At 37.0% G+C, this 15,384-nt stretch overlaps 2 protein-coding genes across 2 annotated transcripts; one reads left to right on the forward strand and one right to left on the reverse strand.

Moving 5' to 3' along the window:
* Positions 1 to 151: 151 nt before the first annotated feature.
* LOC125351022 (keratin-associated protein 13-1-like) lies at positions 152 to 859 on the reverse strand. The gene has a single exon (XM_048345784.1). It carries the CDS (start codon positions 857 to 859, stop codon positions 152 to 154), a length of 708 nt encoding a protein of 235 aa, XP_048201741.1.
* A 6,364-nt stretch (positions 860 to 7,223) lies between these two features.
* On the forward strand, positions 7,224 to 7,934 carry LOC125351220 (keratin-associated protein 13-1-like). The gene is made up of 2 exons (XM_048345930.1): positions 7,224 to 7,483; positions 7,604 to 7,934. The coding sequence occupies exons 1-2, from the start codon at positions 7,239 to 7,241 to the stop codon at positions 7,932 to 7,934; spliced, it is 576 nt and encodes a 191-aa protein (XP_048201887.1). The 5' UTR covers positions 7,224 to 7,238.
* Positions 7,935 to 15,384: the final 7,450 nt, after the last annotated feature.

A 15,384-nucleotide genomic window follows, 5' to 3' on the forward strand; every position in this document is an offset into this window, starting at 1 on the left:
GCAATATAGGGTTGCTCATTCATTATAGAGTGTGCTAGAAGTTGAGAAGGAAAGAAGCTGTCAAGGGGAAAAATCAAAGGATAGTGGCCAGGAGGCCAAGGAGAACAATGGCTGCAACGAGTAGGGTCAGTACTCATAAGCACATAGATATTTAACAAGTAAATTCATAGACACCAGACCCACAGGATGGTCTGTAACCATATGAGTGGTACATTCTAGAGGCCAAGTAGGGTGGGTGGCAGAATCTAGACCCATAACTCAGGGAAGGGAGGCCATAGAGGCCATAACCCATGGACCCGAAGCTACTGGAACCACAGCCCTGTGGGTAGCAGCTTCGAGAAGTATAGAATGGAGAATAGGAACGTCTCCATCCATTTCCCAGGGAGCAGCAGCTTCTAGACCCATACCCTAGGGGATGGCAGGCACTGGAGCCAAAGCCCAGAAATCCAGGGTAAGTGGTGCGGCAGGGACTGCAGAACGTAGACACCCTGGGGCTGTAGCAGGTCCTCTGGCAGGGACTGGACACCACACAGGAGCTCTGGCAGGGACTGGACACCACACAGGAGCTCTGGCAGGGACTGGATTCCACACAGGAGCTTTCGCAGGGACCCGACTCCACACAGGAACTCTGGCAGGGACTGGATTCCACACAGGAACTCTGGCAGCCCGTGGGCTCCCCACACACCTCCTGACAGCCACTGTGGAGAGAAGAGGCCAGCTGGCAGGAGCTAGGAGCACAGTGGTCAGTGCGGTAGACCAGGTTGCTGGGGAAGCAAGAGCCACAGGAGGAGCTGGAAGGTGGCAGGCAGCCCCGAAGGGAGCGGGAGGAGAAGTTTCCAGAGCAGCTGCTGTAGGACATGTTGAGAGGCGAGGTGAGTTCTGCTGTCAGTTCAGGTGAGAGGAGGGTGCGTTTGAGTGTCCTGTTGTGGACAGTGGCCTTTATATCCTGCCAGCAGTAGGTGTGGTGCCCGTCAGGGTCATCGTCGACATGCTTGCGCCTCCTTATTTACAATGCATAACTCAGTAATCTTGCCAGAGTTGCACTTGCATTTGAATAGTTTTCTGAGTAATCTATTTATGAGCGCTATAATTTTGTTGTTATAGCAAAATCCAGAGGACTACTCCTATGCTAGAAATGCTATGACGAGTTAAGATTAATGCCTATCCCATCACCGCACGGGAAGCCCTTCCTACCCCTCTATTTCCTGTCTGCTTCTACTTTGCATTTACATCAGGCTTCATCACGAGTGATTTTTGTCCTACAACTGGGGAGTCAGACAACATGAGTTTTCTTCTGGCATACTGGATCATTTTCCACCTGGATGGGGGCTTGTATACACACATCATCGACTCTTGCTATCACCATCCATTCTCATTGTCCTCATTTACTTTGAGGTGATTTTTGATGGTAGTCACAGGAAACTATTATATCAAGTACCACAATTACACAGTGTGTCTGACATTCAGTGAAGAAAGACCAAAAACAGGTAAAGCATAGAGGCTAAGATGATTAGTAGAAACTAAAAGAGACCTTGGCATGTTCATAAAGACAAGGTGGCAATGTAAGGACTCATCTGGAACACCACTTACCACAGAAAAGAAACCTAGACCAGTCCTTAGACAAGCAAGAGCCAAACACTTGTTTAATAAAGGCAATTCATACTTGTGTTCTGGTAGCCTGCCTGACTTCATTTTTTTCCTTCCTTCCTTCCTTCCTACCTTCCTTCCTTCCTTCCTTCCTTCCCCCCTGTCCCCCTCCTCCCCTCCATTTATTTATTTATTTAGTGCCAGTCCCAGGGCTTGGACTCAGGACCTGGGCTCTGTACCTGAGATGTTGTACTGAAGGGTAGCGCTCCACCACACCCGAGGTACAGCTCTACTGGCTTTTTGGTGACCAACAGAAGGATTTTACCATTGTCATTATGTTTAATGTACTAGGTGAATTTCCTTTGACGTACCCCCTGTGGTCACTGTATATGATTCTGGTACACTGGATACTGTATATATGCTTATCTGAACTGGGGAAGGGAAAGAAAAATGAAGGAGGGTGTAACAAATATGACAAGAAATGTACTCACTACCTTATTATGTAACTGTACCTTCTCTGTACATCACCTTATCAATAAAATTTAATTAAAAAATGAAAATAAAAAATATATTTGTTAGGATTACCATATTTCCCCAGTATAACTACTTTTTTCCTTACAATTAATTAACTTAGATTCTGTTCTTAATGATGTGTATTCCTGCAGTTTTTATTTTTCTTTCTACTAAAATCTAACAAACGTCTAATAGTAATGCTAAAATGCCCATGGCATTTTGAGACATACCATAATGTAGACTTTCTACAAGGAAGGAAAGAAAATGCACACAATTCAAATAGCTATTCTATGAACCCTTTATTTTCTACTCTTCAAAGAACAGAATCTATGTTCTACTCTGTTGTTTCTCAGCAATGAGGTACAATATTAGGATCAGTACAATACTCTAGGTGTGATTACTTTCTCAGTTTGGTTTTGTCTATTATTTCAAACATAGTTGTAAAGTCATCTTGAAAACAAATATTGGAGAATTAAATGGGGAACATGAGTTTTCAAGGCCAAGCTGAAGACTTGTGGTGTTGTTTCTTCAGGTATCTCACATACTCATTGGAGTGCCATTCTCTGAGGCAGTTAATATGAAAAGAAATCTCACTTGCCTTGCCTCTAAACCACTGCAATCCCAACTTCATCAAGCCGGATATGTTTGAGAAGACTGTAAAGGCTCTAAAATTCATCTCGGAGGCTATTTTATTTGTTCTGTATAAAAGTGATCTCTATCATTATTTTTAGCTGAATCAACAACAATGATAAGTCGAGATATTTCACACGAAATGTATCACTTGAGGCTGTTCATGCAGAGACTTCTGATAATTTCATTGTGTTTCCCACTAGTATGGATTTTTTTTAGTTTGTGAGCTTTGTTTCTAACAGAATCTCATCTGTGGTTGAAAATTATAGCTTTGGGTAATCACCCACTTCCCAAAATTACCAACTTGTCATTTACAAGCTGGAGATTTCGCTTTTATCAATCATTTAGGGTAGAACCTCAATAAACACAAAAGCCAGTACTTCCTATGTAGATATTTCCCTTAATTGTGTTATAATATTTATTAGCTACAAAATACATTCTTTTTCATTAGCCAATATTAAAAGTATTTGAACTCTGTATTGTCAAAAATTATGTTAACTTGAGGGTATGAATGGGATAGGAAACAATAGGAGAGAAAGGATAGAAGGGATGACCTTAAAAAAGTAATAAAATAAAAACTTGCTTTCTACAAGAATATCATGACTAGACTTGCTGTGTCTGTACATTTCTTCCAGTTAGATATTCTTTTTGTTTTCCCCTAAGAATTATTTTAATAGAATCATAGGTGGTAAAGAAACATTGATAATTGCTCAAGAAACATGTTAATGAGGCATCTGTGTCTGTCCTTTTCTATAAATTTTGTCAAAAACTAGTTGAAAACATGGGTTGAATAAGGAGTTGTTTATTTAGGAGTACACCTGCTGAATAGAGGAAGAGAGGAAATGTACCAGGAAATAAAGGTGTTCAAGAGATGGTGTGTTATTAAGAAAGCCTCCACCATGTAACTAGGGCTCAATTACAGGAGAATTCCTCACAGGGCATATCATGTTTAGATGAAGCTAAAACATCCTTAGACAGAATGTTCTAGTTATCAGGCCTTGCAGACAATTATCCACAAGATACCAGCAGGGTGTTGACAGTTGCCATTGACCTGGGGGTGGGATGTTCTTTTGAACAGTGTTGATACAATAAAGAGGGGAAGAAATGAGATAGCAACTGGAAGGATAAAATGGAATGAAAATACATGGCGAGTCTAAAGCAAATTGTGATACTGTAGAAAGTAGATGCATGTGGTAGAAATGATGGACAGGATTGGAGAGATAGCCTGGACACCCACCTCTCCCCATGTGAATTTGCTGAAATTTCTTATCATAAACTACAGGTTAAGTTAATATAACCTACTTTTTAAAAATGGAATCCTTCCTCTTAGTAACCCTATATATTTGAAAAGATATGAATCTTTCAAACATATATTAAACTACCCATTGCAAATTGCTTAAAATATTGAACCATTTCCCTGATGAAAAGTGAAATGTTGGAAAAAATAATGACAATGTGTGTTTATATATAAACTTATATTTATATATGAACCATAATATATATGTTTACATATGTGTGGTCTGTGTGTGCACATATAATACATATGTTAATATTTATACCTATACACATGCACACACATCATACTTCAGAGAAATACCAAAGCATTGCATAATCACAGAATTCTTAGATGAGCCGCAAAGTCAAAAGAAATGTGGTTTTCCATGGAGTGATAGTCCCTTTAAATTTAGATGCTGATTTTGGATGTTGATTAAGGGACTTGAGAGAATTTTCACAAACTAGTACGACTAGAGAAACAAAATTGATATTCAGAGCTCAGTAAAGAGTTAGGACCCTGGGAAATATTCCAGACCTTAAAGAAGCAATTCTTCGAAGTGAAATTCAATTCTAATAGACTCTTATAAGGATAGAAGCCCAGGTTTAAATTATATCAAGTCATGGTTGCATTAAAACGATCTTTACTTAAGTAGCTTCACAGAAGCAAGAGAAAGTTTTACCAAAGAAAGGGAAAATCAACCAAGTTTTTTTTTACATATGAAGTATATATTATTCTATTAAAATACATAAGGAAAATAACAAACATAAGCAAGCATGAGAAAATAGAATCTGAGTTATAGGATCAATATAATGCACATCACAAAGCTGGACTTAGATAATCATCATATTCTACATAATGATGTTTTAGCCAATAAAATACTTTATGTATGGTGATGGTCCCAATCAGATTATGTTTCTTAGTCATGTTATAGCCATTTAATATAACTTTATGACATGTAAACAATAATGCAATTGCCTACCAACATATTTCTGAGAATGTGAGAAATTATTGTTAAATGCCCATTCTCAAATGACACATGTCATTCTGAGTTCTTTGCTATCTACCAAATAATATATAATAAATTTTCTCATTTTTGTGAACGTCAACTTAATAATTGATTTATACAAAAAGTATATAAAAGATTCAACATATCTAAGAATTACTGAATTCTTTCTTTTTAAAAATGAAATGAGGGTTGGGAATGTGGCTTCATGGTAGAGTGCTTGCCTAGCATGCTTGAAGCCCTAGGTTCGATTCCTCAGCACCACATAAATAGAATTGGAGAAGATGCATTTGCAAATGTGAGCATTAAAAAGCCAATTCACCAAGGACCAGATGCTGCTGTTACTGGCCATATAAAAATTCCTGCAAAGAGTCAGAGAATGGCCTTAAGTCTTGGAGAAAAAATTAACTTGTTGCAGAAGAAAACAAGTATAGAAGAATAAATAAACATACAAAAAAAACCTTGAAGCTTTATAGTTAAAATGTAGGTATGGGCTTACTGGATTCCATCATCTTCTCTACTCTTTAATGCTTTATGTTATATAGAAGCTGAGTTCATGCTAAATGCATACTAGCCTATAATTTATAATGTTTCCCTTAAATCAAGATTAAGTTTAAACTGTCTTTTGTCTTAACAGTTCTAAATTCTCTCCTCAAAGTATATGTTTTCACCTATACCAAGACCATTTTCACAGTACAATAAAAATATTTTCATTAATAAAAAAGGACTGGGAATATGGCCTAGTGATAGAGTGCTTGCCTTGCATACATGAAGCCCTGGGTTTGATTCCTCCACACCACATAAACAGAAAAAGCCAGAAATGGCGCTGTGGCTCAAGTGGTAGAGTGCTAACCTTGAGCAAAAAGAAGCCAGGGACAGTGCTCAGGCCCTGGGTCCAAGCTCCATGACTAGCAAAAAAAAAAAATTCTCTTTGAACTTGAAAAGGTTGTACAAAGGAGTTAGAATTGAACGTGCTCATCTCTGTGTCCAGTGTCCACTTGATCAGGGTAATCACTTCCATTATTCTCCCTATCATATTTGTTCATTTTCCTCCCCTCAGACTCCACCTCCCACTTACTTTAATCACATAAGTACATCATTGCATTTGTCTCTGTTCCTTTTTTATTCACTCACCTTCCTCCCACCAGCCTCTCCACTTCAAATGAATAATTTATTTTCTAGCATCATCTCCATAAGTCTGACAAAGAAAAGAGAGGACAGTGTGCAACAACTCTATGGACTGAAAATACCTTAAGGCCAATGGGGAAGTTCAAGTCCAACTTGGCCTTTAAAGGAGTCAAGGAATCAATGTGTTTTCCTGGGGTCCAGTGATTTCTGGGAGCAATCCATAAAAGCAAGTTTTCTGCTAAAGTGCAGAGTGGGGGTGGAGACCACAGCTGGTAGGCTTGTAAGTCAATGAGGCTTCCTGTGGCTTAAGGCATGAGAGGTGATTTCTCCAGTAGGCCTCATATATGGTGTATCCAATAGTTCCATTGGCCCCACACTAAAACTGAAATCCAATGGATTCTTTGTCATATATCCTGTGAAAGCCTCTTTACCAGAGCCCAAATTGGTAATCTTTAGTGACTATCTCAGTTCTGTCCTTTACTATCAAACCTGTATCAAGCAAGTTGCCTGGACAGCAATATTTTTCAGTTTGCCTCAGCTCATATTTACCTCTCCATATCGGTAACAAGGCGAAAGGAATAATGGCTTGCAAGCCATGTATGATCATTTTGGAAAACAAGAAAGGTTGGTGACAAGAAAAGCTAATCTTCAATAGGTTCCTCATGAAAGATACAATGGGTCCTCCAATTCATTGACAAAAGGAAGATAACTTAGCCTCAATCTGCATCGTTTAGAGCCAAGCATTTTCCCCTGACATAAAATAAAATAAGTTTGTCAAGAGGAAGAGGAAGAGGATTCTTGGATAATACCATTAGTATAAAACAGTCACAGCATTTCAGAATTAGGCGTCATTTATTGGCTTTGTCTGTAACCACCCAGTTATAACACCCATAAATAAATGTGGAAAAGTATTCAAATAAAATTACAGACAGATTACTGAGTTATGCACTGTAAATAAGGAGGCGCAAGCATGTCGACGATGACCCTGATGGGCACCACACCTACTGCTGGCAGGATATAAAGGCCACTGTCCACAACAGGACACTCAAACGCACCCTCCTCTCAGCTGAACTGACAGCAGAACTCACCTCGCCTCTCAACATGTCCTACAGCAGCTGCTCTGGAAACTTCTCCTCCCGCTCCCTTCGGGGCTGCCTGCCACCTTCCAGCTCCTCCTGTGGCTCTTGCTTCCCCAGCAACCTGGTCTACCGCACTGACCACTGTGCTCCTAGCTCCTGCCAGCTGGCCTCTTCTCTCCACAGTGGCTGTCAGGAGGTGTGTGGGGAGCCCACGGGCTGCCAGAGTTCCTGTGTGGAATCCAGTCCCTGCCAGAGTTCCTGTGTGGAGTCGGGTCCCTGCGAAAGCTCCTGTGTGGAATCCAGTCCCTGCCAGAGCTCCTGTGTGGTGTCCAGTCCCTGCCAGAGCTCCTGTGTGGTGTCCAGTCCCTGCCAGAGGACCTGCTACAGCCCCAGGGTGTCTACGTTCTGCAGTCCCTGCCGCACCACTTACCCTGGATTTCTGGGCTTTGGCTCCAGTGCCTGCCATCCCCTAGGGTCTGGGTCTAGAAGCTGCTGCTCCCTGGGAAATGGATGGAGACGTTCCTATTCTCCATTCTATACTTCTCGAAGCTGCTACCCACAGGGCTGTGGTTTCAGTGGCTTCGGGTCCATGGGTTATGGCCTGTATGGCTTCCCTTCCCTGAGTTATGGGTCTCGATTCTGTTATCCTACTTCTTTTCCTTCTAGGGGTTTCCATTCTTCTTGTTTCCAACCTTTCTATCAATCTGGTTTCTACTGACTGATCTGTTGTTTGGCCTAACACATTCAGAGAAATCAAGATCAATTGCAAGATCACCTATGAATTGAGAAGTATTCTAATATTCTTATCAACCCTCTTCCCCTCTGTTTCTCACACTTGATACTGCCAAACTACAAAATTAAGTGACAATCCCAATTTTCTTTCTGAAACAAATGATATTTTTGACTTTTCTCCTCCAAATTGAAAAGAAAAAATGCTTTTCTTTAATAAACTTATTCTGAAGCTCAAATGTGTTTTTGCTTTTATTTTTACTTTTTCCTAATAATCTATTGACTATCAAGTAGGATTGTTATTATTATTGATTCTAATTATGACCTTTAGAATACTCTGAATGTTGAGTATGTGTACAAACTTTGGTTGGTCTTTGAGTATTTTTGCTTTTCTGAGCAGGAGTTTCCTAAATTCTCATAGATTATAGGTATAATTTTTCTTCTAATAAAACTTAATAGCCCTGCTCAGTTAATGAATGTCATGCATCTCAAGTATAGAACATGTCAGTACTTTTAGTAATATGAGACAATGGTATATAGTGCATATGTAAAGTGAGGTCTAAGCATAAGTGACATAGATAACTAATGGATTTGTATAAATTTTTAGAAAATGAATCCCTATGTGGTTTAGGTACTCACCATAGAAGCGTCACATTTTAAAATAATTTGTTTCATATGTATTCTACAGTTTATAGTGTTAGCTTATTCAGATTATTTATATAAGAAGAAGGTGATAATTTTAGACTATAAAAAAGAGGCTAAAAATTACAAAGTTGTGCCTGGGTTCAAAGACCACTAATGAAACAAATCTAACTGAAATAATCAAAACCTTTACTTACCATGAATAGTAACCTTTGCACTTTTTCTTGAAATAAGAATGGATAGACTGAATTTATTAAACCACTTATCTATCTTACAGTCAAGTATTAGAAAAAAGTATAATGGGATTAAAAACAACAGTATTTGGTAGGAAAAGACTAAAATTGCAATATAATATTCATATTGAACGAATAATATTCAAATACGCGTGCGTGCGTGTGTGTGTGTGTGTGTGTGTGCGTGTGTGTTTGCTGATCCTGGGGCTTGAATTCAGGTGTTGGGCACTTTCCCTGAGGATCTTTTTGCTCATGGATAGTGCTCTACCACTTAAGTCACAGCTCCATTTGATGATTAACTGGATATAAGAATCTTACAGACTTTTCTGCCTGAGCTGGCTTCAAACTAAAATCCTCAGAACTCAGCTTCCTAAGTGGCTTGGGTTGTAGGCATGAGCCACTGGTGCCCAGTTTATAAACTTCCTATCCTTTATAAGATCTTCAAGCTTTCTCTCAAATTGGACATAAACTATTAGACATTGGATAAAAGCTAATCTTATAAGAACATCATAGTCATCTCATCATGTTGGCTTCTCTTTGAATATTAGGTAAGAAGTATAAACTATAAAAGAACCTGTAGAGCTCATTGAATCTCATGGAATTACTTCTGCAGTAGCAGAAATTGAAGCATAAGAGTCAAATAGAAATTTAAAATACTACACAGCAAGTTATTATAGTGCTCTGTTTAGAATTAGATTAACACTTTTATTACTTCTACTCAATGGAAATATTCCTTTTATGTCTTTTCTTCCCTCATCTGTTCCGGATCTCTTCTCTCTCCCTCTGTTCTTATTCATCATATTTAAGAACTTCTCAGGAACTTCTATAGGTAAAAGAACAATCAAAGAAAATAGGTGGAAATATTTAGTGATTTCAATACAAAGCTACATTTGAAAATAGTAAATTCATTCTTGGTATAATTTCATTGACCTTTAAATTCTTAATGGTTCAAGTTATTCCTGTGCTGATACCCTGGGTCCAAACTCAGTGGTCATGTTTCACACCCCAAAACTTAAGTAGCCTCAGTAGTTTCATAAGAAGCAGCTAGTTTCATGGGCAGGTGGAGTCTTGTTTGTTACTGTCTCCAGATTTTAGATACAGGAGAATATTATCTGGTTCAATGTGGAAATTATTCATGTGAGGACAATGATGATGCACATGTAGTAGAAATTCTTCTTTGAATGCTAAATTTCTTACCAGCATATGTTACTAATACATACTAAGAGGTTTCATTTTGAGGTTTGCATAAATGGATAATGAATTTAAAATTTTGGTCCTTTCTCAAGCTGGTACATGATGATATAGAATAGATTAGATATGTTACTTGTCTTTTTTGTTGTTTTACAGCTGATACTTTTAAAAATACAGTGTGTTTATAGGATGTCATTCCATTGTAATTCAGGGAACATTCACACTATCTTAGTTTCCAATAACCACCATAATAATCAAGCTAAGTGGCTTCAGCAATGCACTTTCGCTAATAGTTGTACAGATTTAAGTATGTAAATTTCCTAACATGTAGATTTTAGCTGCTCTCTATCCTGACTGTTAAGTAAGTTTAGTACTTTGGGATCTACAAACTTTGAAGTCAATCCTGGTTTTTAGAGTGAACAAAAGAGCAGTAGCATATACCTGGTTTATGTCCAGCCTCTTCCAGTCATCCAGGTTTCTTTTGCATGCTTTAGCAGGTGTATGCAGCTGTGTATTTTGAATCTAAAGATTTATTCCTCAACATCTGCTTCCCATACAATTATAATTCTATGACCCCACCCCCATTACCCATTTGCCAACTGCTTTTCAGGTGGGGTTTCCAATAAGTTTTGCAGGAATTTCTTCAATGAATCATTTGCAGTCATTAGATTTCAAATATTTGTACTTAAGACTTATCTCATTACTAAATACAAAAAGAAGTCTTTTCCTTCCCATTTCCTTGTTTCAACTTCAGTTTTTGGTTGTTGCTGGTAGATCTTTCTCCAAAGACATTAAAAAATATTATTTAGTGCAGGTTAGGATTCGGAATAGCCCAGATCTGAATCTTTCTGAGTGCTAACACACCACCACATGTGGAAAATTCCACACAGGAACCAATTCAATGAGTCAGTTGAGACACAGGTGAATTTGTAACTGATTTTAGTACCCCAGATACTATATATATATATATATATATATATATATATATATATATATATGTGCATTGGAACTAGGGAAGGGAAAGGGAATACCAAAATCGAGAGACAAAGAATAAAAAGACAAACTACTACAAAAGCAATACTTACAAAGCTAATTGGTATAAACCAACTGTATAACTCATGGTGGGGGGAAGAATGTGGGAAGGAGGAAATGGGGGAAAATGAGGGAGGAGGTAAGAAGTTGGATAAGAAATGTACTCGTCTTACATATGAAACTGTAACCCCTCTGTACTACACTTTGACAATAAAGAAGAAGAAAGAAAAGAGAAGAACTGAAGCTGCTTCTGAGATGCGAAATGGAAATAACCTACTGCCAAGACTTAAATATGAATTCTTAGCAACCCTTGAATCTACACATACAGACTGAGCAAAGGACTGGCTCACTGGATTCTCCAATCAAGTGATTCAAAGAAAACTTTCTGGTAATATTCTCAATGTAATGATCTCTTGAAATTTCCACTATATTGATAACCGCACTTTATACACAGTGTTGGTGGTTCTGACTCCTTCAAGCTATCTATCTTTCTGTCTGTCTTTAATATATACATACATATATATTACATACATGTGCGTGTATCAAATAAAATACAAACGTTAACCTTTGCCAAATTAAAAAAAAAAGAAGAAGAAAGAAAATGATCTTTAGAATGTGAGTATGGGATTTATATGAAACAAAATAACTTTCATGTAGATTATGTTATTTTCCCAATATATTTAAATTATACATATGTAAGTATTCCAAAGTCTGAAAAATTCCAAAATACTTCTAGTCCAGAAATTTTGAGGAGGGTTACTCAGGCAACTTGCATTTATCTTTTCCAAAACATACTTATGAACCTTGACCACAAACCAGAATATAAAGTGTAGAAATATATTACAAAATGTGTCTTCAAATGTGAGATTGTATTTCATTAATCTACTCTAATGGAACAGAGTCTAGTTGAGAAAGCCAATATTAACTGGTTGTTATTTGCAATGATGACCAGTAGATTAAAAGGTTTGTGATATTAAAATAACAGTAGATTAAAAGGTTTATGATATTAAAATAACATAAAACCAATGAATCTCACTTATTCTTGGAAGCAGAAAAGTTCCCACAGGAGTAGTATTTGAGATAGGAGTGAAGAAGTAGAAGAAAGGTAATAGGAGCTTAGAAGACTATTCCTAGCACAAAAGTCTTGAGATGTGCATTATGAAATTGAAAGTCATTTTGGTTAGTCACTGAGTGAAAATGAAAAAAAAAAGACTCAAAATTAGGACACAAAAGTATTCTAGTGCTATTTTCTGCAGGACTTAAGAGTTGTAATTTGTGGTTGCAGACTTCCTTTAAAAGATATAAGAAGACAATTAGTGGTTTAATGCAATGGTGTGAGGTTGGCTGATTTGTTTGTGTTCTGAATATTATTTCTATTGTTTCTATTCTATTCTATTCTATTCTATTCTTTCTATTGTTGCATGTGATTGATTCATTTTCTTGCTTCCTCCCGTTCCCTTTTGCCAATACATAAAATTGTGTTTGTTCTTCCACCTACTGTTAGCCATTAATGTGTCTCAAAATTTTTAAATTTATCGATAAAGCCAGAGCGAATATCAATTGTTCTAGTCTGGTGGATTTAGGCTTTTAGGTTTTGATGGAGTGGGGGGAATATTAAGAGTAAAGTTTTTGTGCTGAATTAGGGTGTGTTGAAAGTCTTGGGAAATTGTCAAAAAGTTTGGTCTAATACTGGATTTAGAGTTGTAATGTTTGGTTCTGTTGCTATTTGTTATTTGGGTTTGAACTTAGAGCTTTTTGCTGTCATGAAAGGCTCTCTACTGCTTAAGCCAAGCCTCCAGCTCTTTTTCCTCTGGTTATTTTTGAGATGGACTCTTTCATATTCCCCAGGCTGGACTGGATTAAAACTGCTCACCTCACACCACAGGTAGAATGGCAGTTCCGTGCCACGCCTTGGGCATGCTGCTTTGTATCTTCAGAGGAGATTTGCCCAAATGGATCTTGAACCCTGACCTTCTGATCCCTTCCTCCTGAGTAGCTAAGGTTATAGCTGTGAACCACTGATTCACAGCCCAAAAATTTGTTTTACATTTGGACTCTTCACTAGCAATGCCCTAGGACTGCAGGAACTCCACATTTCCATGAACATTTGACATTGCTGTTTTGATCCATGTGGTAGATGGTAAGTGTCACATTTGGCAAATAGTGATTTTCAGCGCTTTTCTCATTCTCACACATTCTCTTGCATAATATATGTTTATTACTCTACAGCTACTTAAATAGTTGCTATTGTTATAAATAAGGAAATGCTTTATATACTCTAAGTAAGTCCTTTGTCAGATGCATGTACTCTTAATAATTTCTTATTTGTGTTTACTTTCTCACATCTTTAATACTGACTTTTCTTGAGCCAAAGCTGTCATATTTTATAAAAAGTAAAGCTGGAAGTTATTTTTATAGTGTATTTTCATGTTTTTATAAAAAAAAAAAACCTTAGTCTGCCATCCGGGTAAAGAGATATTTTTACTTTTTTCTCCTGGCAAATTTGGTAGTTGCAACTCTTACATACATACATTAAGGTGGAAGATACATCATAACATATTTCAGTTTATTACTTCTGCTTTACAGTTATCTAGTAATTCAAATAAATTATAAATGTATTTTTCCTACTGAAACTAATTGACACCTTTGTCAAAATAAATAACTAGGTCTCAAAAACATGTGTGTACCCATCCTATAACTTCCATTCTTACCATCTTGACATATCCAAATACATTTCTCCATTTTCAAGACCACATGGCTTTCATGTTCCTTCCCATTAAACAAATTTTAGAAAGATTTTCAATTGTCAACATTTTTGACATTTGTGTTCACAAGGTGTCTACTCTTGCATTTAGGAATAATCAACACTTTTCAATCTATGGTATGCTTTTCCATTTACTTGGGTGGATTATTATTTATTGCTTCCTTGTGTAGGTACTCTAGGATTTCCTAGGCCAATAATCATATCTTTTCTAAATAGATCACTTGCTTATTGTTGACATATTACTCTTAATAAAAAATCCAACATTGACTACAATGTTTTAGGCATGTGCTATGTGGTTAATTATGTATGTGTGTATAAGTGCATTCAGGTGTGTTCATGTTCGATGTGTGATTTTCTCTGTGTGCACAGCACTGAATAGACATGTACATCTAAATTTTAAAGTTCCTTTTGGTTTTAATGTTAAACATCATTTCTAGCTTCACATTGTATCAGCCTATGGAGGCAGATGAAAGGTAATTAATAATATTTAGCTAAGAAACTCAAAAGACATCTGCAGCAGCAGTCCTGCTTGCTATTCCTCATAAGCTCACAGCTCAAAGGATGGTCTTCATAAAGCCATTCAGAAGTTGAAATTCTCCTAACTCAAGACTGCTATACCTCATTCTTTAAATTTCACTGAGATCCAATTGCACAAGACTGAAAGCAACTTCCATTAGGTAATAGGAGCATTATAACTAAAGTAACATTTAAAAAAATAAATAACTCTATAATCTGAATAGTCTTGTGCATCATAGTATAGGAACTGAGAAACATGAGACAGTAAAGCCTAATGACCAAGGCAGAAAAGAAAAATACAACTTACATGCAGAAAATAACTTTAGTCAGTTTATACATTAAAGAAAAATTTATATAGAAATTAGGAAAGAGATATTATAGTAGTCATATAGGTGCATATTTATAAAGATTCTGAACATTAGATGCATTGAATCAGGTTCTACCCTATCTGCTCAATTAGTATAAGAAACTTTGCATTTGGATAGCTCCACTTCACTTTCTCACCCTGACTGTGCCATTTTTACTTATTTCTTGTATTTAGTTTCCTTTTAGAAGTTTTTTTGACTTCCTAGAAACACGAGATCTCCATGTCAAAATCTTCTTGTGTGTTGAAGAACTGCTCAATCACAGACATAATGATTGTTGTACTGACAGAGGTTTTTGTTACTATTAACCCCAAACCAGTAAACATAGAGAAAAAGTTACCCACAGTTAAAAATACTTGTTTCAAATGTCATTTTTGAGAAGCATAATAAATGCATTCTCTTGGAAAAAATTGTATTAAGGCATTTGATTATCATGCATCCATAAGATGGATATTATATTGAGAACTGACTGGTGCTGAGATGTTTGACACTGTGCTACTGATGTGTGACTAATGTGAAATATGAGAGCTAAGGTTGGGGCAACAAAGCTGTTATCTCTAATCACTAATGTGACAAGAATGCATAAATAGAAGTTGATGAGATATGTTGCATAGAAATGACTCAATAGGTTTCTTAGGAAACTGAAGCCATTAATCTCTAGAAGTTAGCATTACTTGTTGGCTCTGAGCAAGATGA

The sequence above is a fragment of the Perognathus longimembris genome, chromosome 5, assembly GCF_023159225.1.
Source record: "Perognathus longimembris pacificus isolate PPM17 chromosome 5, ASM2315922v1, whole genome shotgun sequence".
NCBI lineage: Eukaryota > Metazoa > Chordata > Mammalia > Rodentia > Heteromyidae > Perognathus > Perognathus longimembris.